Source organism: Vulpes lagopus, chromosome 2 (assembly GCF_018345385.1).
Source record: "Vulpes lagopus strain Blue_001 chromosome 2, ASM1834538v1, whole genome shotgun sequence".
Taxonomy (NCBI): domain Eukaryota; kingdom Metazoa; phylum Chordata; class Mammalia; order Carnivora; family Canidae; genus Vulpes; species Vulpes lagopus.
In genome coordinates, this window is record NC_054825.1 from 166315446 (window position 1) to 166340699 (window position 25254).

The following is a 25254-nucleotide window of genomic DNA, read 5'->3' on the forward strand; positions in this document are numbered from 1 at the left end:
AAGAGGCAGAAACAGTGCCTTTAATGGTCAAACACAGCCAGTATCCCGCTTCCCAGGCAAGAACCAGACTTCAGTAGAAATTCCTCACACCCTAGACAGTCCATTCTGGTTTCTCCTGGACCAGAGGGGGGAATGGGCTCCAGAAAAAACCAAGGAGTATTCTCACCTCCATCCCTCACTCAACTCACACCAAAGAGACAGGGATGACAATGGCCAACCCAGGGGCTGTGGGAGCTGTCACAGTGCACAACAGTATACTGGTTATGTCAGTCAACCAAGATGGTGGCCATCATAGCACCCAATGTGCCAAAAGGAGATGTTATGCAGGATGGTGGCCAACTTGGTGTCTGGTACACCAAGAAGTCCACCCAAAAGGAAGTGATTGCAGCACCCAGTGGGCCAGAGAAGATGTCATTGAAATGATATCACCATCGCATCCAAAGGGTCAGTCAAGAGGATGTCAATCGCCATGTCCAAAGGGCCTACTAAGATGTCATCCCAGATGGCGGCCATCAGAGTGCCCAATGGATGGATTAATCACATCAATCAACATGGCAGTCTTTGTAGTGCCCAGTGGGCACACCAAGACGTCAACGGCAGTTATCACAGTACCCAAAGGATTGACACGATGCTCACAGAGACAGCAGTCACCACAGTAATAGACCAACCAAGATGTTAACTGATGGGACAAGCAAAGTGTCACCAGGAGGATGAACCAGGCCCCAAGCGCCTGATGGTGTGAGCTACAGCCATACCCCGCCCACCATGCTCCCACACCCCTGCTAGGATGCGTTAAGCAGAGAGCGGGAATAGACACCCTGGTAGTACACCCCAGGCTCCCCACCCTCTGCCCCATAGCCCCCAAACCCCACGTCCAGTTTAGGAGGTGCTGGTGTCTGTTCTGACATCAGATTGTTGATGGAGAAAGGGTGGTTGAAGTTGTAGGGTGCATCCAGCTTCAGCTCCCCCGGGAGCTCCAGGCCAGTGAAATAGGGTGTGGAGGAAGGGGGTGAGCCACAGTCCAGAGCCCCCACATCTTCCCCGCCAGGGGCCTCCGGCTCAGGTGGTGGAGGCTGGGGCTGCGGGGGAGAGGTGACCTGGGCAGCAGGGGTGGTGGCCGAGGCGGCAGCCCCCGCACTGTTCTTGGAGGTGGAGGTCCCGCCAGCCCCTTTCTTCACCTTCTCTTCCAGCTTGAAGCGCTTCTGGCGGCGCAGGTAGCAGCCGTTCTCAAACATGTTACCTGAGCTGGGGTGCAGGGCCCAGTAGGAGCCCTTGCCCGGCTTGTCTGGGGAGCGCGCCACCTTGACAAAGCAGTCGTTGAAAGACAGAGAGTGGCGGATGGAGTTCTGCCAGCGTTGCTGGTTCTCCCGGTAGTAGGGGAAGAGGTCCATGATCCACTGGTAGATCTCGCTCAGGGTCAGCATCTTGCCTGGCGCCTGCTGGATGGCCATGGTGATGAGCGAGATGTAGGAATATGGCGGCTTGGCGTGGGCCAGTGGCCGCCGGTAGCCTTTGGGCATCTCCTTCCCCGGCACCAGCCCCGCTCCCGGGCCCCCATACCCCGAGCTGCTGCCCCCACCACTGCTGGCACCCAGGCCCGGGAAGGTGGGCCCCAGGGGTGCCGCAGGGGCTGGGGGCGCCAGGGGTCCTGAGGGCAGTGGAGAGGCAGGGAGCCCCCCGGGGGGGTAGGGAGAGCTCAGAGGGTTCAGGGTCATGTAAGAGTTAAGGGGGGCCATGCTGGGCACTGGGGTCACCGGTGAGTAGACCTGCAAGGAAAGAGAGATGGGGAGAGGTCAGTGAGCTGCCGCTTTGCTGGTCAGCAAAGGGTTACCGGCCTCCCTGCTATGTGTCCATCTGTCTGTCTGCCTTGCCTCTTCTTTTTTTTTTTTTAAGATTTTATTTATTCATGAAAGACGCAGAGAGAAAGGCAGAGACATAGGCAGAGGGAGAAGCAGGCTCCCTGTGGGGAGCCTGATGAGGGATTTGATCCGAGTACTCTGAGATCATGACCCGAGCCAAATGCACATGTTCAGCCACTGAGCCTTCCAGGCATCCCTGTCTTCTACAAGTCCCTCCCATCCTTACCTCTGTCTGTAGATGGCTGTCTCTGGAAGTCTCTCTCTCTCTCTTCCCCATCCTCGTGTACCCCATCCCTGACTTCATCCTTCATCCCCTATGTTCCCATATATTGGAGCTCATGCTTCAAGTGGTTCTCAAAGTGTGGTCCAGGATGTCTTGGGGAATCTCCAAGACCCTTTTAGGGTGTCCAGGAGGTCAAAATTATTTGCATATAATGCTAAGAAATTATTAGCTTTTTCATTCTCTTTTTCTCAGGAGTGTACAAGTGAGGCCACCGGACATGTGACATTGCAACAGACCAAATGTAGAAGCAGCCACAAGAATCCAGCTGTCTCCTATCGAACCAGACACTGAAAAAATTTGCCAAAAATATAACAGTGCCACTCTTCTTGTTAAATGTTTTGAAATGTAGTTATTTTATTTTATTTTAATTTTTAAAAATAGGCTCCATGCCCAACATGGGGCTTGAACTCACAACCCTGAGATCAAGACTTGCATGCTCTACTAGCTGAGACAGCCAGGTGCCCTGAAATATAGTTATTAATAAAACAAAATATTTATGCAAAAAATTGTTATTTTATTTTATTTTTTTTTAATTTTTATTTTTTATTTATGATAGTCACAGAGAGAGAAAGAGAGAGAGGCAGAGACACAGGCAGAGGGAGAAGCAGGCTCCATGCATCGGGAGCCCGATGTGGAATTGGATCCCGGGTCTCCAGGATCGCGCCCTGGGCCAAAGGCAGGCGCCAAACTGCTGCGCCACCCAGGGATCCCAAAATTGTTAGTTTAAAATTACTTGGTTAGTTTTAAATTAGTTTAAATTATTAGTTTAAAATTAAGAATCTGCCTTCGGCTCAGATCATGATCCTGGGGGTACCAGAATAGAGCCCCACTCCTCCTGCTCAGCAAGGAGCCTGCTTCTCCCTCTCCCTCTGTCTGCTCCCCCTGCTTGTCTTCTCTGTCAAATAAATGAATAAAATCTTTTTTTTTTAAAGATTTTATTTATTTATTCATGAGAGACACACAGAAAGAAGCAGAGACATAGGCAGAGGGAGAAGCAGGCTCCATGCAGGGAGCCCGATGTGGGACTCGATCCTGGAACTCGGGGATCACACCCTGAGCCAAAGGCAGACACTCAACCACTGAGCCACCTAGGCGTCCCAAATGAATAAAATCTTAAAAAAAAAAAAATCAATCCATATTTTAAAAATTTCTCAGTTTTAATTTCTAATGCGGTAACTTTTTTTAAACGCAATAACGATGGATAGACATAATTTACATGAAAAAAACTGTTTGGGGTCCTCAATAATTTTTAAGCATGTAAAGAGATCCTAAAAGTGAAAAAATTGAAAACTCCTGATTTATCTAACCATCTCATCTACACGGGTACTCTCTATCACTTTTCGGACTATAGAATTACAGTTGTTTTAGATCAGAAATGTTTCAGGATATGGGGACACCTGGCTGGCTCAGTCAGAAGAGCATGAGACTCCCGATCTCCGGGATCGTGAGTTCGAGCCCTATACTGGGTGTACAGCTTACTTAAATAAATAAAAGTCTAAAAACTTTTTAAAAAATGTTTCAGTTTGAAAAAATTACATTTCAACCTAATATATATCATCTCGTTACTATGTATCACTGAATCTAAGACATCACTATTTATTTTTTTGAATTTATTTATTTATTTATTTATTTATTTATTTATTTATTTATTCATGAGAGACAGAGAGAGAGAGAGAGGCAGAGACACAGGCAGAGGGAGAAGCAGGCTCCATGCAGGGAGCCCGATGTGGGACTCGATCCTGGGTCTCCAGGATCACACCCTGGGCCAAAGGCAGGCACTAAACCACTGAGTCGCCCAGGGATCTGACATCGCTATTTGTAAGCTGCGGTGTTAATTTTAAGTACCAGTAAGCAAGGGGAAAAAAACATTCTCAATCCCTGGACACTGTTGACTGTAAAACCCATCCCATTTTCAGAAACGTTCAAATGAAAAACATGCATCTTAGCTCAGTGAAATACAGAGGCATTGCTAGGTCTAAGTAACCCTCTCTTCTTTCATCCATTGAACAAATATCTATTGGCCACCTACTTTGTGCCAGGCCCTGCTCCAAGCACTTCACAGGAAAGGTCTCCCTTTCAACCTTTACAACCAACCGAACCACAGGGGAGGTGCTATATGACACCCATTGTATAGCTGACCAAGCTGAGGCCCAGAGAGGTCGTCCAGGGTCAGACAGTAAGGAAGGAGCAGGACTCTGAATTTAGGCAGTCTGGCTCTCTGGATCGCGCTATAAAAGCAGTGACCAAGACAGACTTCAAGACCTGCCTTTACAGACCTGACAGTCTAGCAAGAAATGAACAAGATAAACACGGAAAACAGAAAGCATGGTGGGTGGTGTGTATTTACCCCTCGCTGTGTGTATTTACCCCTTCCATCCACTGTCCACCATCCTCTCTCCCCTAGTCCACCAACTGTCCTGCTCCCTTCCCATGAGGGGCTCTTGTAGCACTGCAGGGGGGAGGGGGGGAAGGTGCTGCTATATTTCCAGTAGGAGCCACCTTTGCTGTGAGTCAGTGGGTCCTGTCTCGTCCCCTGTCACTGTAAGGGTCTGCGGCTCCCAAGGTCCTGAGAGAGAAGGGAAGTGCCAGGGTCACGCAGAGTCAGGGACAGGTGACAACCAACTCTAGTCTGAATGCAGACAGAGAATCTCTCTCTCTCTCTCTCTCTCTCTCTCTCTCTCTCTCTCACACACACACACACACACACACACACACACACACACACTTCCAGGGAGTTCTTTTGTCTCTGGTCTCGAGGCTCCCAGCTGGCTCCATGTGTATCTGTCCATCTCTTTCCCCGTCTCAGTACCTCTCCGCTCCTCCCCTCTACTCCCCAGTCTCCTTCCAAGCTGCTTTTCCCAGCCCTGTCTCTCCCCATCTCTTTCTCGCCCCTCTGCCTTCCCTCCTTCTCCTGTCTCTCTTATCTCTCCCCAAACCCCTGCCGTTCCCTCCTTATGACTCTCTCCAACCCCATCTTTCTCCCCCGCACCTTATCTCTCCCTGTCTCTCTCTGCCCCACTCCCCTGCCATGTCTCTTTCTTTCCGGCACTTCTCTGTATCCCTGTCTCCTGGCCTCAGCATCACTGTCTCCCCAGAAGCCTCCCACTAAAACTGGAGTCACAGCTACCCCTCCTCTGTGCACTGGTATCCCCACCACCACCGTGGCGGATTGCACCCCCTCCCCAGTATAAGGGAAGCGGGTCTTTCAGAGCTGAGGAGAGGCAATGCACTCAGGGGCATCCACAGAGAGTTCCTAAATCACTCTGTGACCCACACTCCAATGCTCCAACCCCATCAGGCTCTTTTGTATCACAGAGGAAGGATGATTGGGACCCCATGGCTGTCCTTTTCTGGGTCCCCACCCACCCGGAAGTCCTCCTTGAGGTCTGACCTTAAGCACTCCAGCAGCCCTAATCCACCCTAGGCTTTCCCACGCCCCAGGGCTGGGATGAACCCCCAGTGTCCGGGTGTAAGCCGGATCTCCCCTGCCAGGGCGGGGCTGAGATTGGGGGGGAAGCCCTCAGGGGATCTGCACCCCCATACCAGGAGGCTGGACTTTCTCTCCTTTCATTTCCTTATTGTTTCTGGGGGAGGGTGTGACAGAGAGTCCGGGAAGGCAGTGTGAAGCCAGAAGCCTCCTCCCAGTCCCAGTCCAGATCCTGCAGCAGCCCCTAACACTCTGAGAGGCTTCAGAGTTCCCATTTCTAAAAGGGGGGAGCTCTTGGACCAGCTGATCTGTGAGGACTGGAGCCCAGTGGGGACACCCCAGGGTGCTAACTTTCCAATTTCCTTCCTGACAGGGAGCCTGACGGGGGTGTCAATCACCCCAGCAGGAGGGTGCTGTGAGCAAGAAGCAGTTTGGGGACCCTCTCAGTTCTTAGTTGCTGAGCGAGTGCAAATGTTTCTCTCCCTATTGTTCAGACTCAGGGGGAGAGGAGGTGGCTCAGCTGGTGGGAAGGCTGGGGATACCCTATTTCCATTTCCGACACCTCATATGTTAACTTTTTCTGAAATATGCCCCCAAATGCTAATCAACTCTAGACAGTCCCTCAATTTATGACACAATTTCCGTGCAAATTATTAAATTTCAGCCTGTGCCCAGATAGTGACTCCTCCGTCCTAGACCCGCACAACTTACTTCTTAAAGATGTACCCCAACCTCAGCAACACAGATTTGTAGCTGGTCTTTTAAAATCATGGCCCCAGGCTCTAACTCTCTAGGGGTTCAGCTAGGATTCCCCCCCCTCAACTCCACTACCTGGGAGCCTCCAGTTCCAACCAGGTCTCTGCCTTCCCCACCATACAAATGACACCTTCAGCAGTTCCAGCTCCAGCTCTCAGCACTCTCAATCCCTTCCCTGGTCGGCCTGCCCCACCCCACGTGCACCTCACACCTCCACAGCCCCAGGACTGGCCCCTCCCGGGCACTTTGCCAAGCCCCGCAGGCCTGGGGAACCAGGAGTCCCACCCCGAGCTTCAAACCCCAGCCCCAGAACTCAGGCACAGTGGGGGCCCCTGTAAACACCCAGATCTCAGAATCCGTGGAGATCTCAGACATTCCAGTCTCCTTCTGACTTGAAAGAAGCCCAAAGTCTCTTTCTAAGTTAGGAACCTAAATGTCTGGACCCCCCTAACCCTCCTACCCTCCCCTGCCATTTCATTATATTGACGCTTGAAAGAACCAGCTAAGGGGGAGCCCTTGCAGCAATAGGAATGGGAGTTAGACTTGGGGAAGGACTTTCCGTCTGCTGAGGTGAGGGGATTAAGATCCACTCCGCCCCCTACTCCAAGGCTGGCCTTGTCATAGATGGGACAAGAGAGGACATTAGCAATTACTGGAGATTACTGGAATGGGGGTGGTGGTGGTGTGAAATCTGAAACCCTCCAGTCTCCAACAGGGAGTGTCCCTGCTGAGGGTCTCTAAAAACAATTAAACCACTGAAGTTCAGTCGGGAGGGCTAAGGGTCATGAATAAGGACGGGGGGTGGAAATTGACCTCTCTCCTGACAATGCTGTTGCTCACATCTGCTCTCAGGCTCCCAACTCTGATCCCATCTGGGCCCCCATCTATCTGAGCCCCAACTCTTACCCACCTGTTATTACAGGTTCCCAAGCCATGTTTCATCTCTGAGTGCCTCTATCTCTTAACTCTGAGCACCAATACCTTTTTCTGACTCTTAGATTGCCACCCTCAAGATGCTTATGCCCCAACCCCAATTCTGATTTCTGCCCCCAGGACCCCTCATCTTTAACTATATTCAACCCCTGGGCTCCCACCTCGGACTTTCCTTAAGGGTGACCTTTCTTTTCTCATCTCCTTGTTCCAGGTCTTCCCTCTTCCACCCCTCTGCTTTTGGACCCCATTTCCCAATGCCCCAGCTCTGTCCCTTATCCTGGAACTCCGATTACTATCTTTGATTTTTTCACTTTAATCTCTTGGGTTTGGGGTCCCCAACACCCAAGCTTCACGTTTAAACTATGACCTGACCCTTGCCTAAATTTTTCCGTTTGAGCCCTCGCTCCAACCAGCCGAAACCGCACTCCCATGCCTCCTTCCCCCATCCCTGACTCCTACACCTGGTCTCCGTGTCTCTGGTTCCTCTGCTCCTCAACAGTAGTCGGAACCCCCATTCGATCCCACACCCCATCCTCACCCCCATTCACGCTCGCACCCTGATTCCTGCCCCCCACTTCCCGCTCCGCCATCCCCGAGGACACACCTCGCCCGCCTCCGGGTAGTAGCTCCACTCGGCCAGGTCATGGGCCTCCATCTTCACCGAGCCCAGCATCCCCCGGGCCTGCGCCCCCTCCCGCCCTCGCTCCGGCCCGGGGGGGAACCGAGCGCTTCAGATCTCTCAGCCGGCACGGCCCGAGTTCCGACCGCTGCCCGCCCGTCCGACCGCCCGGGGTCCCAGCCGTCCTGGGCGCCGCGGGAGGCGGCCACGCTTTATAGCTGGGACACCCCCACCCCCCCCCACCCCCCGCCCTTGCCCGCCCCGGGCTCCCCTCCCGCCTCCCCGAGGGCGGCGCGCTCGGCCTGGGGCGCCCCCTGCGGGATTGCGCGGAGACAGACCTCAGGCGCCGGGAGCCGCAGCCCGAGGCCGTGAGAGCTGGAGGTGGTGGAAGAGCAAGCGAGCCACGGGTGGGCGACACTGCCCATGCTAAAGTTCTCCCCAAGGGCAGAACCCTGGGGCTCTTCTGCCCCAGCGGGTTTCATTATTTGGACAGGAGTGGGCGAACAGCCAGAGCCCGGCATGACCGAGACGGAGGAAAGGGGCCTCAGAGCGCAGGCGACTCCACAGGTCCGTATGCTACGGTGAGGACCATAAGAGACCCTCGGCCCCACATTCCGATTGGACGGACTGGAAGACTGAAGCTTCCGACAGCTGGAAATGCTCCAGACCGCGTAAATGGCCAGGACCTAAGGTGGAGGGAATCGGGGACTCTGCTTAGACTCCACTGGGGCAGCAGGCCACCTCCAGGACCTCGGAGCTTCGCTGCCCGGACTCTCCGCTCGCTCTAACACCAGCCGTCCAGGGACTCAGAACCACCGTGTACTCCATTTCCCAGAAGCCTCTACCTCCCTTTCCGTCCAGTGCCTCTGCTAAGGGACTACATTTCCCTTAAGGCTTGGCGTTCATAGGCCGGAAATGAAAAGCTCCCGGGCCTCGTCGGGTAGGGGCGGGGGGGAGGCGGAAGGCCTCTCGCGCCGCAGGAGGTAGGGGAGGGGGCGGGCCTCAGTGTGGACTCCATTTCCCAGCGGCCCTGTGCGCGCGGCGCGTGCGCAGTGTCCCGGCGGCGAACGGAAGATGGCGACGGCGGCGTCTGTGAAGAGGCGCTGCTGAGGGGGCGCGAGGGGGACGGAGGTCGGCGCCGCGGTGAGCGGGGGGCGGCGTGGGGGCCCGGGAACGAAGGGAGGAGGGACCCTGACGCGGCAGGGGCGCTGGCCGGCGGGTTAGGGCGCTGCGAGGAAAGGGGAGCAGTGACGTTCGGGACCCCAGTTTCTTCCCCAGCTCAGGACCCTCCCGTGGCTCCCCAATGCCCTCGGGGCAAAGTTCCAACGTGGCCCCCAAGGCGCGTCCGCCCCGCCGGCCCCGGCTCGGCCTTTCTGCTCGTTCCTCACTCCTCACAGCTGCACTAGCCTTCCGGTTCCTCAAACTCGCCACGCGCCTTCCCGCCTCAGGATTTTTGCACATGCTGTCCCCTCTGCCCGCAACATCCTTTTACCCATTCTGCCTGGCTAACTCCCATTCATCTTTCGGGTCTCGGCATCAACGTCACTTCCCCTGCAAAGCCCTCCTTTCCCGCCCTCCGTCCCGAAATTCGCCTCTTAAACGCTCTCATAGGTCCGTGTGCCTTTCCTTCATGTCACATGTGGTCTGATTTATCACTGGACCTTTATCTGTGGGGTTTTTTGATTAGGTCCTTGATCGTGAGCTCCACGGGGACAGGGGCTTAGAGTATGTGTTGGTTATCGCTGTGTTCCCAGCACAGCGCTGGTCACACTGAAGACACCCGGTTGATGTTCGTAGAATGAATGAAAGATACTTCTGGGGTTATTTCGTGTATGGGGGGAGTCGTCATACTCCCAGGTGGGATTGGGGTAGTGGTACTCCGTAAGGAGTACATGGGGAGACAAGGGGAAACAATGGTAGTTGGTAATAGCAAAAATGCTATAGACACCCCAAATGTTCTTTAATCGAGAGACTGGCAGGAAAAAAGCTGATAACATCTACATAATAAAATATGCAACTGTGAAAGGAAATGCGGGGTTTCAGGGAGGGAATCACGAAAATACCTATACACTGTGATAGAGTGGGTTCCAGAATATATTCAGTGAAGACAAATGAAATAGAAGGTAGTGCCTATTATATGCTCCCTTTTTTACAAAAGAAAAGGGAAATGTGGATATACTTTTTTTTTTTTTTTTTTTTTTTAAGGATAAACCAAAAAGAAGAAGGGGAAGGACACAGGGTTTTTTTTTTTTTTAAATAGGTAGATCTCAATGTATGATTGTCATGGAGAGAGTGGAAAGGTTGATCATGAAAAGGTTCATTATGTTCTGATAAGGGACAGCAGAATGCTGGTTGTCAGGTGACCATGCCTCTTGGCTTGCACAATAGATCTGGGATAGAGAAGGAATTCCTTTCAGAGAGGCGGTCCTGCACAGTGATGAGGAGGATAGATTCTGCAGTCCTACTGCTGCATCTGTATCTTAGAGGCTCTGAGCCTTCAGTCAAGTGACTTTACCTCCCTTGCCTTCAAATTTCCTCATCTGTAAAATGAAGCTTAAAAACCATACCTGCCTCAAAGAGTGGGTGTTGTGAAGTTTAAATAAGTTAACATGTGGGGTGCCTGGGTGGCTCAGTTGGTTAAGTGTCTGTCATGGGCTCAGATCATGATTCCAGGGTCCTGGGATCGAGCCCTGCATCAGGCTCCCTGTTCAGTGGGGAGCCTACTTTATCCTCTCCTCTCTGCTCGTGCTTTCCTCTCCCTACCTTTGTCTCTTTCAAATAAATAAATAAATAAATAAATAAATAAATAAATAAATAAAATCTAAAAAAAAAAAAAGTCAGCATGTGTATTAGAATTGTGCCCAGCACATATTCTTAAATATTAGCTATTATTTTTCAAGCATTCTAGAGCCAAAGGGGAGGGGAGGGATCCTGAGTCCAGTAATTGGGGAGGCCCTTTGGCATTCACTCAGATATTTATTGAGTACTTACTAGGTGCTAAGCACTGTTCACATGATGGAGATCTTGAAAGTGAACAAACACACACAAGTCCTGGCCTTCGTGGAGCTTATATGTTGATGATAATAAATACTGTGTAGAAAAACAGAGTAATAGATGGAGAGGGAGACGGAATAGATGGAGAGGGAGACTGCCCAGTTAGGGCAGACGTGGAGCAGAGACCCTAGAAGAAAGTGAGGGAGCCCTCGTACAAAGTACTAGGCCTTGGTGAGGATGATGTCTTTGACTCTAAGCAAGGTGTGGTTGTGACAGGTGACAAGGAGACTAGGAAGAACACTGTTGGATACTCATTCAGCAGACATTTGTTGAATACTGTGTACAATATATTGCATTCCTTTTTTTTTTTTTAAGATTTTATTCATTTATTCATGAGAGACACAGAGAGAGAGGCAGAGACACAGGCAGAGGGAGAAGCAGGCTCCATGCGGGGAGCCTGATGTGGGACTTGAGCCCGGGACTCCAGGATCATGCCCTGAGCCGAAGGCAGACGCTTAACCACTGAGCCACCCAGGTGTACCCAATATATTGCATTCCTTTTAAAAGGTACATCTTTTTCACCCTCCTCAAATTGTCTTTAACAGTTTAAGCAACACCCTTCAGATATTTTTCAGGAGTATGTACATAAAAATAGTAGCTGTATTGATCTTGTGTTTATTTTGGTATACTAACTCATCTATTCTTCAGAATAGTCCTGGGAGGTAAACACTGTTGCCATCCCTGTTTCACAAAAAAGGAAACGGACCCAGTTCATTCTGTGTATACATACACAAACTTGACAAAAATGGATTGAGTTGCTGTATTCTGTGATGCTATAGGCTGTCACAGACATCTTTTAATTAATTAATTTATTTTATTTTATTTAGACATCTTTTTATGATAATACATTGACACTCGCCAGATTTTTTTTTATTTTTCCCCCCCTCTTCTGCTTTTTGCTTTGTCTTTTCAGGGTCTTTAAAAAATACGTGTGTATGTATATATCCCTTTATTAAGGGAGCATGTGGCAAACGTCTTCATTTTGCGTGTTTTTACTTAATAGATGCTGGAATCCACTGTTCGAGCAATGTATAGAGATTTTCCTTCTTTTTTCATCCCTCATTTCTTTTTACAGTTGCAGTCTTTTATTATGTGGATTTAACATGGTTTTTCAGCCAGTCTGCCTGTTTGAGAATGCTTGAGTTGTTAATAGTCTTTTGCTGTTAGGAATAATGCTGTAATGGATCCTTATTAAATAGTTTTGCCAAATGTGACTTTGGGGACAGATGCCCTAAAGTCTCTCCTTCCCCCATCCCCTTTTTAAAAAAACAACTCCATAGTATTCCAGAAAATGGCTGAAATGTGATTTAACTAGCCTTTTCTGTTGTGTTGAATACTTAGCGTGTGGAACTCTGTACTTGGTATTTCTCAGAGCTATGTTTTAGAAAGCTTGATGTCCTGACTGGTCCAGAGTACAGTCCAGAGGGCAATATGAGGCACTGAAACCAGCGAGGTGGCTCCTGTGTGTTCATTTGTTCAGTCATTCAGCAGTTGTCTGTAGTCAGCCTGCTATGTGTAAAGTACTAGAGGTGAAGCCTGGTACTCCACGAGGTACTGCCTCTGACCTGGGAGACATCAGTCTCTCCCAAATTATAACCCCTACATATACAGTCTAAGACAGACTCTGGGATGGGAGAGGGGCTTCAGAAGATCCCACAGGACAGGACAGAATGGAAAGGAGAGTTGCGACCTTTGTGGATGGCAGAGTGAAGGTCCACCCTATCCACAGGGTCCCAGAGCTTGGTCTATCCTCTTTTTCTCCAGGAAGTACCGGACAACAGCCATGGCAGGCAGCAGTGGAGATAGTGTCACTCGGCGGAGCGTGGCATCACAGTTCTTCACACAGGAGGAGGGGCCGGGCATCGATGGCATGACCACCTCAGAAAGAGTGAGCATAGAGAGAAGGGCTTAGGGATGCCTGGGTGGTTCAGTGGTTGAGCATCTGTCTGTGGTTCAGGGCATGATCCTGGGGGTTCTGGGATCAGGTCCTACATTGGGCTCCCTACAGGGAGCCTGCTTCTCTCTCTGCCTATGTCTCTGCCTTTCTCTGTGTGTCTCTCATGAATAAATAAATAAATAAAATCATTAAAAAAAGAGAAAGAGGGGATCCCTGGGTGGCTCGGCGGTTTAGCGCCTGCTTTGGCCCAGGGTGTGATTCTGGAGTCCTGGGATTGAGTTCCACATCTGGCTCCCTGCATGGAGCCTGCTTCTCCCTTTGCCTGTGTCTCTGCCTCTCTCTCTCTCCCTCTCTCTCTCTCTCTCTCTCTCTCTGTATGTCTCTCATGAATAAATAAATAAAATCTTTAAAAAAGTGAGAGAGAGAGAGAGAGAGAGAGAGAGAAGGGCTTAGATGGTGAGGCACAGCCCCGGTCTTTGGGCATTCCGCCCTCAGCTGCAGGGCCCACAGGGTGCCAAATTGGGTGGGCTGGCAAAACTAGCACCATCACCTGCCTCTCCCCCTCCTTCCAGGTGGTGGATCTCCTGAACCAGGCAGCACTGATTACCAATGATTCAAAGATCACAGTACTCAAACAGGTGAGGGGATGGGGTGATGCTGGGCTAAGCAACACAAGGGTAGGGGTGGGAACATGTGAAAAAGAAGATATTGCTATAACACTAGTGTCCACATTTAAGATATGCTTACTGTGGTGTCTGGTGCCGTACAAGCATGCTGTCATTTAATTCTCACAAAAGTGGGGCACCTGAGTGGCTCAGTGATTAAGTGTCTCCCTTTGGCTCAGGTCATAATCTCAGGGTCTGGGGATTAGTCCCACATCAGGCTTCCTGCGGAGAGCCTGCTTCTCCTTCTGACTTTGTCTCTGCCTCTCTGTGTCTCTCATGAATAAATAAATAAAATCTTTAAAAAAATAAAAATAATTCTCACAAAAGCTCTGTGAAGCAGGGTAATTTAGGGCCCAATTTCTACAGAAAGCAGCAGAGTCTCAGAACTTAGAATAATGAGCCTCAGGTCAGTATGCCAGAAGCTAGTTGAACTAGGACTTGAATGCTGGATTCCAGCTCCAAATCCTATGCTCTTCATCCTTATATCTTCTCTCTGCCAGGTTTCTGTCTAGTGGGAAAGACATGCAGGTTACCACACAGTGGGAACAAAGTGGACAGGGCTGGGATGTAGGAACCCAGTTTTGCTGTGGGAGCCTCGAGGGGACTGTTGACCCAGCCTAGAGCTGGGGAGTCAGGGAAGGGCTTTCTGGAAGAGCTGGAGAATAAGGAGAAAAGCAGGCTAAGTAAGAAACGGAGAGTGTCTTGAGAGGAGCTTATGCAAAGGCAAAAGAAGACATGAAGACTTAGAGGGGAGGGGCCAGGTATGGTTCAGACCAGGACGCAGGTGCAATTCAGAGGTCAGATTGCCTGGGTGAGAACCCTAGTTCTGCTCCTTGCTCATCGTGTGGCCTTGGGTAGCTGACCTGACCTCTCAGCAGTTGGAGCTGGGCATGTGCTGGCACCGGGCTTCTCTGAGGACATCTGTTGGAAGAGTTTATTCCAAAGAGCCTGGCAAGTCCAAGGACATCAGGAGATGGGTTCTCTCTGTCATGAAACGCCTGCTGAATTGTGGCAGTGTGAATGGGGAATAGAAACAGAGGAGAGTGGAGAGAATTGATGGATGAGTCTCAGGAAGGAATTCGTACAGCATTTCCCTCTTCTTTAGCCCCCTGGTGTATCATGTGCTCACTACCGATTAGGGCCCTGCACCTTATAGGGTCTTCTTATTAAAGCCTCACAAGAGCCCCATGAGTTGGTGTTTAAGATCCCTCATTTTATAGAAGAGCAGACAAACTCAGGGCAAACCACTTGCCAGGGCCATGGTTGGGAGTGGCAAAGCCAGGATTTGAACTGAATTTCTCTGCTGCCTACCTCTATGCTGTTTTTTCCTACATGCTCCTATCTGTACTGATTGGAGCCTGGTTTTATATGTGTGGCTCTCCTCCTCATCCCCAGTGTCCTTCCAGGTCCAGGAACTGATCATCAACAAAGATCCTACACTACTGGACAACTTTCTGGACGTGAGTGACCAATGGGGGAGAGAGGGTGTGAGTATAGGGGTAACGGGATGGATCCTGGTGCAGTCCTGACCCACCTTCCTGATGTTGGCAGGAGATCATCGCTTTCCAAGCGGACAAGTCGATCGAAGTGCGCAAATTTGTCATCGGCTTCATCGAGGAGGCATGGTACGGGGTGGCTCAAAGGGAGCCCCTGGGAGTGCTCCTGGTGGAGACAGCCTCTTCAGCTCCCTTCCTGGCCCTGCCCTCTGCTTCTCGGACCCATTTTCTCTCCCATGCATACTGATTGCTCAGCAAATATTTAATAAGGTCAAAATCTTGGAATCATTCATGATTCTTCTAGCTCCCCCACACTTCATATCAGTCCTTACTTCATATCAGTCTATACAGTCTTTACTGAGGACGTCCTCATATCTGTGTCCTCAGTAAGGACTGTTGGCTCTACCTTCTAAATTTAAACAGCATCTGACCATTTTTCAACCACTTCCTTGGCTGTTAAGGTGCTCCAGGCCACCATTACCTCCCACCTAGATGGCTCCAGTGGCCTTCCATCTGCTTACCTAACCCCCTCTCTTCTATTTAATTGAAGAGAAATGCACATAACACAGAATTAACTATTTTTAAATGAACAATTCAGTGGCATTTAGCACATTCACCCATCTAGTTCCAAAACATTTTTATCCTCCCCAAAGGAAATAGCAGACCCATGCCCTACTTCCTCTCTCACAGTAGCCAGAGTGAGCCTGCTAAAATGTGAATCATCTCTGCACTCAGAATTCCACTGGCCCACTGTCTCACTTAGTTTGAAACCCAGACTCCTCCTCACTGTCACCTCATCTTCTGGTGCCCTCCCTGATCTTCACTTACATCCTCCGTCCTCCCTCTTCCTCCTCCAAAAACACTGTTCTCTCAGCTTGCTGTACCCGCTCAAGGGATGCTCACCCCAGGGAGCCACCTGGCTCACTCCTTCACTTCACTCTGGTCTTCCTCAGCAAGCTTTTCCTGGCTTTGCACTATTCTTTCCAGTGTTCTCACTAGTTGAGATTACCTTGATGCTTCCCTTCCTCACAAAAATGTCCGCTCCACGAGAACAGGCCTTCTCCATATCATAGACCACTGTATCCCCGCACCAGAATGGTGTTGGCACACAGGAGGAACTTAACACATATTTGTTGAACAAGAATTTTAACGATAGTAGTGACCACATGGAAAGCTTACTCTGCTATGTGCTGTGTTAAATCCCTTCCTCTGTTTTCACCTGTAATCTTCACAGCAGCCTTGGCAATGGAGGGTTTGCTCTCCTTTTAAGGAAGGAGAAACTGAGGCTCAGAATGATAAAGTGACCTGTTCAAGCTGAGTCATTTGTTCATTCAACATTTTTTGGATGTTTTGTGACTCAGAAAAAGTAAAATATTTTGTTTTCTCTTTGTCAGGCACTGTACTAAATGCTTCACCTAGTTTGTTACATACTTCAGTCTTCAAAAATAACACCATGGGTTAGTTATGTGACCCGTTTATCTAAAGACAACACTGTGATTCAGAGAGGCGAAGTGAGATTCTTAAGGCCACACAGCCAGTATGTGGCAGGGCTGGGATTTTGACCCATGTCTGTAATGCCATTGCCACAATTTGTAATCTCCACCTTTAACTGGGAGAATTTGTGATAAATTTCCTGAGTTTGAAAATAAAATAAAATGTTCAACAGGTATGTGCCAGACATTTATGTCAGGCTTAGGAAGACAACAGTGAGTAAATACAGATATTGTTTCTGACTTCATGTAGCTGGCAGTTAAGGTTCTTTTTTTTTTTTTCCTTAAGATTTATTTATTTGAGAAAGCACATGCACACAAGCAGGAGGAGGGGCAGAGGGAGAGGAAGGAAGAGAATCTCAAGCAGATTCCTTGCTGAGTGCAGAGCCTGACTCTGGACTCAGTCCCGTGATCCTGAGATGACCTGAGCTGAAATCCAGCATCAGTCGCTTAACCGACTGAGCCACCCAGCTGCCTCGAGTTTCATTTTTTTGGCTGATCAGCTTAGTATTTAACTTCAGATTGTAGACTGTTGTAAAAATTATATTCATGATCTGAGTTCTAGGTGTGGACTTCTTGAATTTTTTTATCCATTGAACAAATATGTATTTCATTCTGCAACAAAAAATTGAGACTCTGCTCGTATGACTAGAAAGGGTCCCCCACTTGCAGAGCCCTCAGACTGAGGTAAACGAGCGAACAAAACTCACAATTGCATAAAGCGAAGTGCTTGAAAGTGATGACAGCTAGTATTTATGAATGCTTTTTGTACCATTCCAAGTACTTTACAAGTATTGATTCAGTGTTCACAGCAAGCTACAAGGGAAGTACTCTCCTAAATGAGACAGTGGGTTTGTCTGCATTCACACAATTGGCTGGCAGTCCTGCCCCTGATGTGAATAGCAGGACCCTACTGGAGTGAAAGTGGGCATTGCAGGACAAACTCAAGAGAGGCTTCATGGGTGGCTGTGAAAGTGCCAAGCATTCTCAGTTTCTGGATGTGCTGACCAACGAAACAGATGCAGTCCCTGACTCCGCCCACCTCCACTCATCTGACACACTGACCCCGATTTCCCTTTCCTTGTGGACCGCAAGCTCCCATCACATATCCAAAGACCACCTTGACCTTGGCCTTTTTTCTCTATTCCCCCAGCAAACGAGACATTGAGTTACTGCTGAAACTGATTGCAAACCTCAACATGCTCTTGAGGGATGAGAATGTGAATGTGGTGAAGAAGGCCATCCTCACCATGACCCAGCTCTACAAGGTGGCCCTACAGGTAAGCAGTCCCTCCCACCTGGGGGTATCCCAGTCTGACAGGTCTCTCTTTTTTTTTAAGATTGTAGATTTTATTTATTGAGAGAGAGCATGCACATGTGGAGCACAAGTGGAGGGCAAGGGAGGGAGAGGGAGAAGAAGACTCCCCGCTTAGCAAGGAGCCCAATGTAGGGCTCTATCCCAGGACCCTGAGATCATGACCTGAGCTGATGCTTAACCCATTGAGCCACCCAGGCGCCCCTGACAGGTCTTACTTATAGCCTTTTCAGTTATATGGGGACAAGTCTGTTAAACCAGGGACAGATCAAATTCTTTATGGGCAAAATGTGCTATTGATCTTTGGGAACAGACAACAAAGGGATCTAATATCCTGATGGTCAGGGAATTGCCATTAATCTATCCTTCCATCCATTTATCCATTCCCCAAATACTTCCTTTGTGACTCAGATGTGCTGGGTCCTACCTTTGTAGGTGCTCACAGCCCAGTGAGAGAGGCAGATGCTTATCAAAGAAGCATAGAAGCTTCAGTATTGCACTGTAGTGAGTACTATACGGAAAAGCACACACTGTGGTATGGTGTTCATTAGCATTAATGAAATGAATCCTTTTAATCCCTGCCACCATGTTGTGACGTCAGTATTGTTATTCCTTTGTCTTAAGATCTGAGCTTCTTCACTCTGGATTGTCACTGTCTGTGAACCTCGTAAAGGCAGAACCAGACCTGTCTTGCTTACCCCTGGGTCTTGTCCCGAGTATCATCTAGCATAGGGCTTCAGGCAGAGTTGTAGCTCAGTACATGTTTCCCAAATGAATTTATTCATCAGTATTATGGGTCTTCTGCGTAGTGATAGAGTTGGCCATTGATGTCTTGTCCCCTTCTCTCTATCTCCATTCCTCCTTGGCTCCCTCACAGTGGATGGTAAAGTCACGAGTCATCAGTGAGCTCCAAGAGGCCTGCTGGGACATGGTGTCTGCCATGGCTGGGGACATCATTCTGCTGCTGGATTCTGACAATGACGGCATCCGCACCCATGCCATCAAGTTTGTGGAAGGCCTCATTGTCACCTTGTCACCCCGCATGGCTGACTCAGAAGTGCCCCGACGCCAGGAGCATGACATAAGCCTAGACCGCATCCCTCGTGACCACCCCTATATCCAGTACAGTGAGTGCCACTCATCAACTCGTCCCATTTGTCAGTCACTAACTATGCTGACTCCCTCCCCCTCCTCTCCCTTTCCTTTCTTGGTTTTTCATTTCTGAAGACAGTATATATAAGACATTGATTAAGAGGGCACCTAGGGGGACGCCTGGGTGGCTCAGCGGTTGGGCGTCTACCTTTGGCTCAGGGCGTGATCCTGGAGTACCAGGATCCAGTCCCATATCAGGCTTCCTGCATGGAGCCTGTTTCTCCCTCTGCCTATGTCTCTGCCTCTCTCTCTGTGTCTCTGTCATGAATAAATAAATAAAATCTTAAAAAAAAAAAAAAAAAGAGCACCTGGGTGGTGCAGTCAGTTGAACATCTAACTTGGTTTTGGCTCAGGTTATGATCGATTGAGCCCATCAGGCTCCATGTTCAGCTGAGTCGGCTTGAGATTCTTTCTCCTTCCTCTCTCTCCCCCTTTACTCCTCCGAGTATTTTTTTTTAGAGACAGAGCATGTGCATGTGTAAGTGGGGGTGGGCAGAGGAAGAGAGAGAGTCTTAAGCAGGCTCAGTACCCAGTGCGGAGCCCAAGACAGGGCTCAATCTCACAACCCTGAGATCATGATGCAAACCAAAGTCAAGAGTTACCCAGGCACCCCTTAACAGTTTTCTTAGTTGCAATTTATAAACATATATATGTGTATACTGAAGTGTCAAGCAAAACATACAGGGGGGTGTAAAGGGAAAATACCACCCCCCAGTTCTGCTTCCCAGAGTTAAATACCATTAAGAGTGTATATGTCTTTCCAGACCTTTTCTATGCAGGGATGGATATTTTATATATGTTCATAGACCCTGTGATTATTGGCTTTTTTATTATGAAAAATAGGATCCTGCTTTATATTTTCTGTGGAGAAGTTTAGAGTGGCTTATGTTTGAATCCCTGCTCTAACCTTGGGCAAGCCACCTGTTCTCCCTGAGCCTGTGTCTCCATTGGTAAATTGGGATTCATGATTCTGGCATCTACATGGTGGTATAGGTATGAGCATTTGGTAAGTCAACATGGTTGGCATGGTCAGCTATAAACGTTAGCTATTCTTATATATTGTCTTTTCCACTGAGTAGTAGTATCTTTTTTTTTTTTTTTTTTAAGATTTATTCATGAAAGACACAGAGGCAGAGACACCGGCAGAGGGAGAAGCAGGCTCCCTCCCTGCAAGGAGCCTGATATGGGACTTGATCAGAGATCCCAGGATCACGCCCTGAGCCGTAGGCAGACGCTCAACCGCTGAGCCACCCAGGCATCCCTTTTCCACTGAGCAGTATTATCTTAAGTGACATCTTCACTTATCAAAGTCATGTTCAGTTGCCCTACAGTGTTCCATAGTGCGGTCATATCTCAGCCTGTTTTTTATTTGCTATTTTAAATAACATGGTATCCAGTATGTTTTTGCATAGAAATCCTCAAGAAAGATATCCACCAAAGTTGTTAAGCATTAACCTTTGGGGGCCAGATCAAGGAGAGTGGTGGTACAAAAGACTTTGAGTGCTTTGTCCATGTGTGTGTATGCATATCTTTGTATTCAGAGTTTCACCTCAACATCATTTGGATGATCAGATTCCTATAGTTCGATATTTAAAATCATTTTTAGTCTTTTCATTGGAATCCCATGCTTTGAGCATCATCTCTATATTTTATACTTTTTTTTTTTTTAATAAGCTCCACCACACCCAATGTGGGGCTTGAACTCATGACCCTAAGATTAGGCTTCGCATACTCTTCCTACTGAGCCAGCCAAACACCTCTAAATATTTATACTCATTACTGGACCATCTCATAGGACTCAATCACTAAGTTTTCTGTTTTCCCAGCCCTTCCCAACCATCCCAGCCCTTCCCAACCAGAAAGGTCTTTCTCCTCTTGGCCTCAGCACTGCTCTCTCCAGAGTTTAGTGAAGAAATACCCCCTGCTAACTGGTACTCTTCTGTCCCTCATTAGATGTGCTGTGGGAGGAAGGCAAGGCGGCCTTGGAGCAGCTGCTCAAGTTCATGGTCCACCCCGCCATCTCCTCCATCAACCTGACCACAGCTCTGGGCTCACTCGCCAATATCGCCCGCCAGAGGCCCATGTTCATGTCAGAGGTGATCCAGGCCTATGAAACCCTGCATGGTAGGTTGGTCCCCTCCCTGCCCTTTGTCCGCTGGGCAGTCTGTTCTTTCCTGAGAAAACGTGAGCCAGGTAGTGGGTTCCTGAGGGGTTCATCAGTCTAGTCTGGATGCAGGAGGCATTGTTTCGGCTAGATGGGAATCTTTTGGAGGCATGGAACAGAAACCTGGTTCAAAGTTGGCTTTAATATTAAGGTATGTGTGGAGGAAATGGCATGACGTCTGCAAAATACTTTAAAATATTCTAGCCTTCCCTCACCCCAACAACAACAAAAAAGAGCAGGAAGGATAAGTATCCCAAAATAAGCAAAGTGTTGATGGGTACCTGGTTATTTCTTAGTCTTTTGTGCATGTATGATGACTGAAGTGTATGGGGTTTAGGTGTGAATGTGTGCAGATCAGAGATCTGTCTCCATTTCTTGGCTCTTATTTTCTCCTTACAGGCTTTATTCTGTTCTGTGTCTCTTTCCTTGGGGTAGCAAAGATGGCCCCCGATAGCTCTAGGCTTCCATTCCATCCACTTGGTAACCCCAAGGGACAGAGTGTTTCCTTCCCAGTCATTCCAGCAAAAGTCCAGATACTGATGCCTATTGTTCCTGATTGGCTGAGAAGACATTGGCACCTTATCTCTGAGCCAATCACAAGGGATTGCTAAGGGATTGCATTGTTCTTACTGGCCCTGAGTCTCTTGCCCACTTGAACTGAGAATGGAGCCTGGGTGGTTCCCTCAAAGGAAAATGGAAGCATTGTTGGCCGAGGAAGGAGGGAAGGATGCCGGGCAGGCGAAAATACAGGCATCCTCTTTCTCTGTGGAACAGGGAAGGCTTGTTCATCAAGGTGACTGTTAGACATTGGAAAATCATTCTGGTGGCAAGACCAACGAGGCGCACTGTTGTAGCTGTTCATTTGGGGCATTGCAGAGGTGAAGGTGGTGATGATAGCTGTCCCCAGGGGAGGCATGCTGGAATTTCCAGACCAGAGATGTGGGGGAGGGGAGGCTTCATGTTTAATAAAGGGTGGGTGGGTGAGCTTCTTCTTTGTTCTAAGGTTGACTAATCCTGATGGAGACCTCTTGAGGTTAAAACCCTCAAGCATCAGCCCATACACGGGGAAGGCTACACATTAGACCTAAGAGCAAAGGAACTTTTCTAGGAGACCCTGCAACTACTGCCCAAGGGCAGTAGTACCTGCAGGGCCCCATGAGCTGTGTCCACAGAACAAAGCTCCTGCTTCTTTCCTTGTAGCCAACCTGCCCCCGACGCTGGCCAAATCTCAGGTGAGCAGTGTGCGCAAGAACCTGAAGCTGCACCTGCTGAGCGTTCTGAAGCACCCAGCCTCCTTGGAGTTTCAGGCCCAGATCACCACCCTGCTGGTGGACCTGGGCACACCTCAGGCAGAGATCGCCCGCAACATGCCCAGTGGCAAGGATGCCCGCAAGCGGCCCCGAGATGACTCGGATTCCACACTCAAGAAGATGAAACTAGGTGAGCTAAGGAGCTCGTCCAGGTGTCCCAAGAGATGGTGTCAGGGACTGACTACATTTACGATGTTCAGTTATTTACACTAAACTATGAACTTGACCTGTATTGTATTAGTTAATATTGTGTTGTAAATTAAAGTGTATAAATATGACATAGTAGGTATCAGAATAGCATCACTGAAGTGTGTGATATACATGGAAGTAATTATGAAGTACTACACTTAAGTTTTCTTTCAGAAGTACCAGAGTTCTCAGAAATATCCTCTGTTTTCTTTATAATTGGATTTTCTTTCTGAAGTAATTTCTTCTTTTTAAGTTTTATTTTATTTTATTTTATTTTTAATTTTTATTTATTTATGATAGTCACAGAGAGAGAGAGAGAGGCAGAGGCACAGGCGGAGGGAGAAGCAGGCTCCATGCACCGGGAGCCTGATGTGGGATTCGATCCCGGGTCTCCAGGATCGCGCCCTGGGCCAAAGGCAGGCGCCAAACCGCTGCGCCACCCAGGGATCCCCCAGATTTATTTATTTTAGAGAGCATACGTAGAGGATTGGAAGAGGGGCAGAGGGAGATGGAAAGAGAGAATCTCAAGCAGACTCCCCATTAAGTGCAGAGCCTGACTCAGGGCTCGATATTATGACCTGAGCCGAAACCAAGAGCCAGACACTTAACCGACTGAGCACCCAGACGCCCCTGAAGTGATTTCTTAATGGTTGCATTATTTTGTCAATAGTATCAACCATGGCAGCCTTCCTTACTCCACAACTTTCTAAATCACTGATACTTGTTTCTAGAATATTTATGAGAGAATTGTTTTTTTTAATTATTATTTTTTAAAATAAGGAATTTATTTTTATATAAGGAGTGAGGTGGAGATCTATCTCTCCCATAATTAAGTATGCAAAGCAGAGTGTTCCATACCTTAATATATTTAGTACTCATCTTAGGGCTTCTTTCATATCGGCACTTAGGAATCTACTGCATCCTCTTAATGGTGGTATAATAGTCTGTAGTGCATGTAGATCACTTTAACCAGTCCTCCTGTTGATGGACATTTCGTCTGTGTCTTTTTTTTTAAGTGTAAAGGTTGCTATAGTATGAGAGTCTTGAGTGTATGTCCAGTTATAGGACAGATTGCTAGTAGTGAGATTGGTGAAGCAAAAGGTTTGTGCATTTAAAGCTGTTTTTTGCCCACCAATTTTATTGCTGTATTTCTTTAAACTTTCTATTTTGAAGTAATTTTGAATGTGCAGACATGTCACAAGAATAGTACTGAAAGCTCCTACATACCTTTGACAAAGTGAGGCTCACAAGTCACATTCATCACTCCCCCTTAGCTTCACTAATCAGTTCCTCAGCCTTCTGCTTCATGACCTTGCAATTGCAAAGAGTCCAGGACTACTGTTCAGTAAAATGTCCCTCTGTGTGGGTTCATCTGCTCTGGCTTCCTGACTGGATCTAGGCTCTGCACTTGGAGCTGGAACACTGCCAAACTGATGCCCTGACTGCTGCCTCTGTGTGGTTTCAAGGGGGCACATGATACCAGTTTGTCCCCTTATTGGTGATGGGAGCTTTGATTGCTTGGTCAAAATAGTGTCTATCAGGTTTCTCCAGTATTAAATGCACTTTTCCCTATCATAAATACTAAGTGGGGAGAGATACCTATACTGTGTAAAAATACCTGATCCCCTTCAAATTGTGACCCAGTGTTTTTAACATCTGTTATTGCTCTAACGATCATGAGAAGCTTTCCTTCTGCATTTATTAGTTGGCATTCTGTAAGGAAGAGCTTTCTTCTCTCTACTTTATTATCAGTTAGACTTGTGGATTCTTATTCTTTGGGTTGTTCCATTACTCTTGTTACTCATTTGGTGCTCACATTGCCTCATGTATAGCTAGGGGGAGCCTTTGAGCTGGCTGATCTGACCCTTTGATTTGTCCTGTAAGTTTTTTTGCGCATTTCTAATTTTCTAGCATAACAAGATACTCTGGACTCATCTTGTACTTTCTTACTCCAGTCTTGGAATCAGCCTTTTCTCTAAGGAGCCCTGGTTGCATTTATTTATTTATTTATTTATTTATTTATTTATTTATTTATTTACTTACTTATTTATTTGTTTACTTTTTAAGATTTTATTTATTCATGAGAGACACAGAAAGAGAGGCAGAGACACAGGAGACACAGGCAGAGGAAGAAGCAGGAAGCCTGCGGGGAGTCTGATATGGGACTTGATCCCAGGACCCTGGGATCATGCCCTGAGCCAAAGGCAGATACTCAACCACTGAGCAAACCAGGTGCCCCAGCCCTGGTTGCTTTTAAGCATGAAGTAGTTTCAGAAACCAAGATCTGAGCACCGGATGTGCCCATTGCTACTGGGTACATAGAAATTCTTGATAGCCATTGCCAAACTGTTTTGCAAAAAAAAAAAAAAAAAGCCACACCACTGTATATAACCCCAGAGGTGTGTGAATGCCAGTTACCCCATTCTTACCAGTTCCTGGATGTACAGTATCCTAGGTTTAAATTCCTTTTCTTGTACATGTTGGAGTCAGGCTGCGCATCACTTTACATTTATTAGTCATTTGGGTGTCTGTGAAGTGCCCATTCTGTTCAACCTTTTGTAACTGAATTATATATGCCCTTGCTCTTGGTTGATGCTGGGTATCAACTTTTTATTACATGCACTGCAATTTTTTTTTTATTTTTT

General features: G+C 48.2%; 2 protein-coding genes across 5 annotated transcripts in view; one reads left to right on the top strand and one right to left on the bottom strand.

Moving 5' to 3' along the window:
- Positions 1-8078, bottom strand: FOXA3 (forkhead box A3). The gene is made up of 2 exons (XM_041746353.1): positions 7863-8078; positions 1-1766 (listed from the first exon to the last, which is right to left on the bottom strand). Exons 1-2 carry the CDS (start codon positions 7929-7931, stop codon positions 783-785), a joined length of 1053 nt encoding a protein of 350 aa, XP_041602287.1. The 5' UTR covers positions 7932-8078; the 3' UTR covers positions 1-782.
- A 794-nt stretch (positions 8079-8872) lies between these two features.
- SYMPK (symplekin) overlaps positions 8873-25254 on the top strand; it is a 37633-nt gene continuing 21251 nt past the window's right edge. The window contains exons 1-9 of one of the 4 annotated variants that reach the window (XM_041746264.1): positions 8873-9020; positions 12696-12819; positions 13401-13466; positions 14900-14953; positions 15045-15118; positions 17633-17759; positions 18672-18921; positions 20900-21070; positions 22311-22550. In XM_041746264.1, the coding sequence (XP_041602198.1) occupies positions 12715-12819; positions 13401-13466; positions 14900-14953; positions 15045-15118; positions 17633-17759; positions 18672-18921; positions 20900-21070; positions 22311-22550 (1087 nt within the window). In that variant the 5' untranslated portion in view covers positions 8873-9020; positions 12696-12714. Of the gene's footprint in view, positions 9021-11417; positions 11439-12695; positions 12820-13400; positions 13467-14888; positions 14954-15044; positions 15119-17632; positions 17760-18671; positions 18922-20899; positions 21071-22310; positions 22551-25254 lie in introns of those variants that run through there. The other 3 variants (XM_041746265.1, XM_041746266.1, XM_041746267.1) reach the window with 3 other exon arrangements.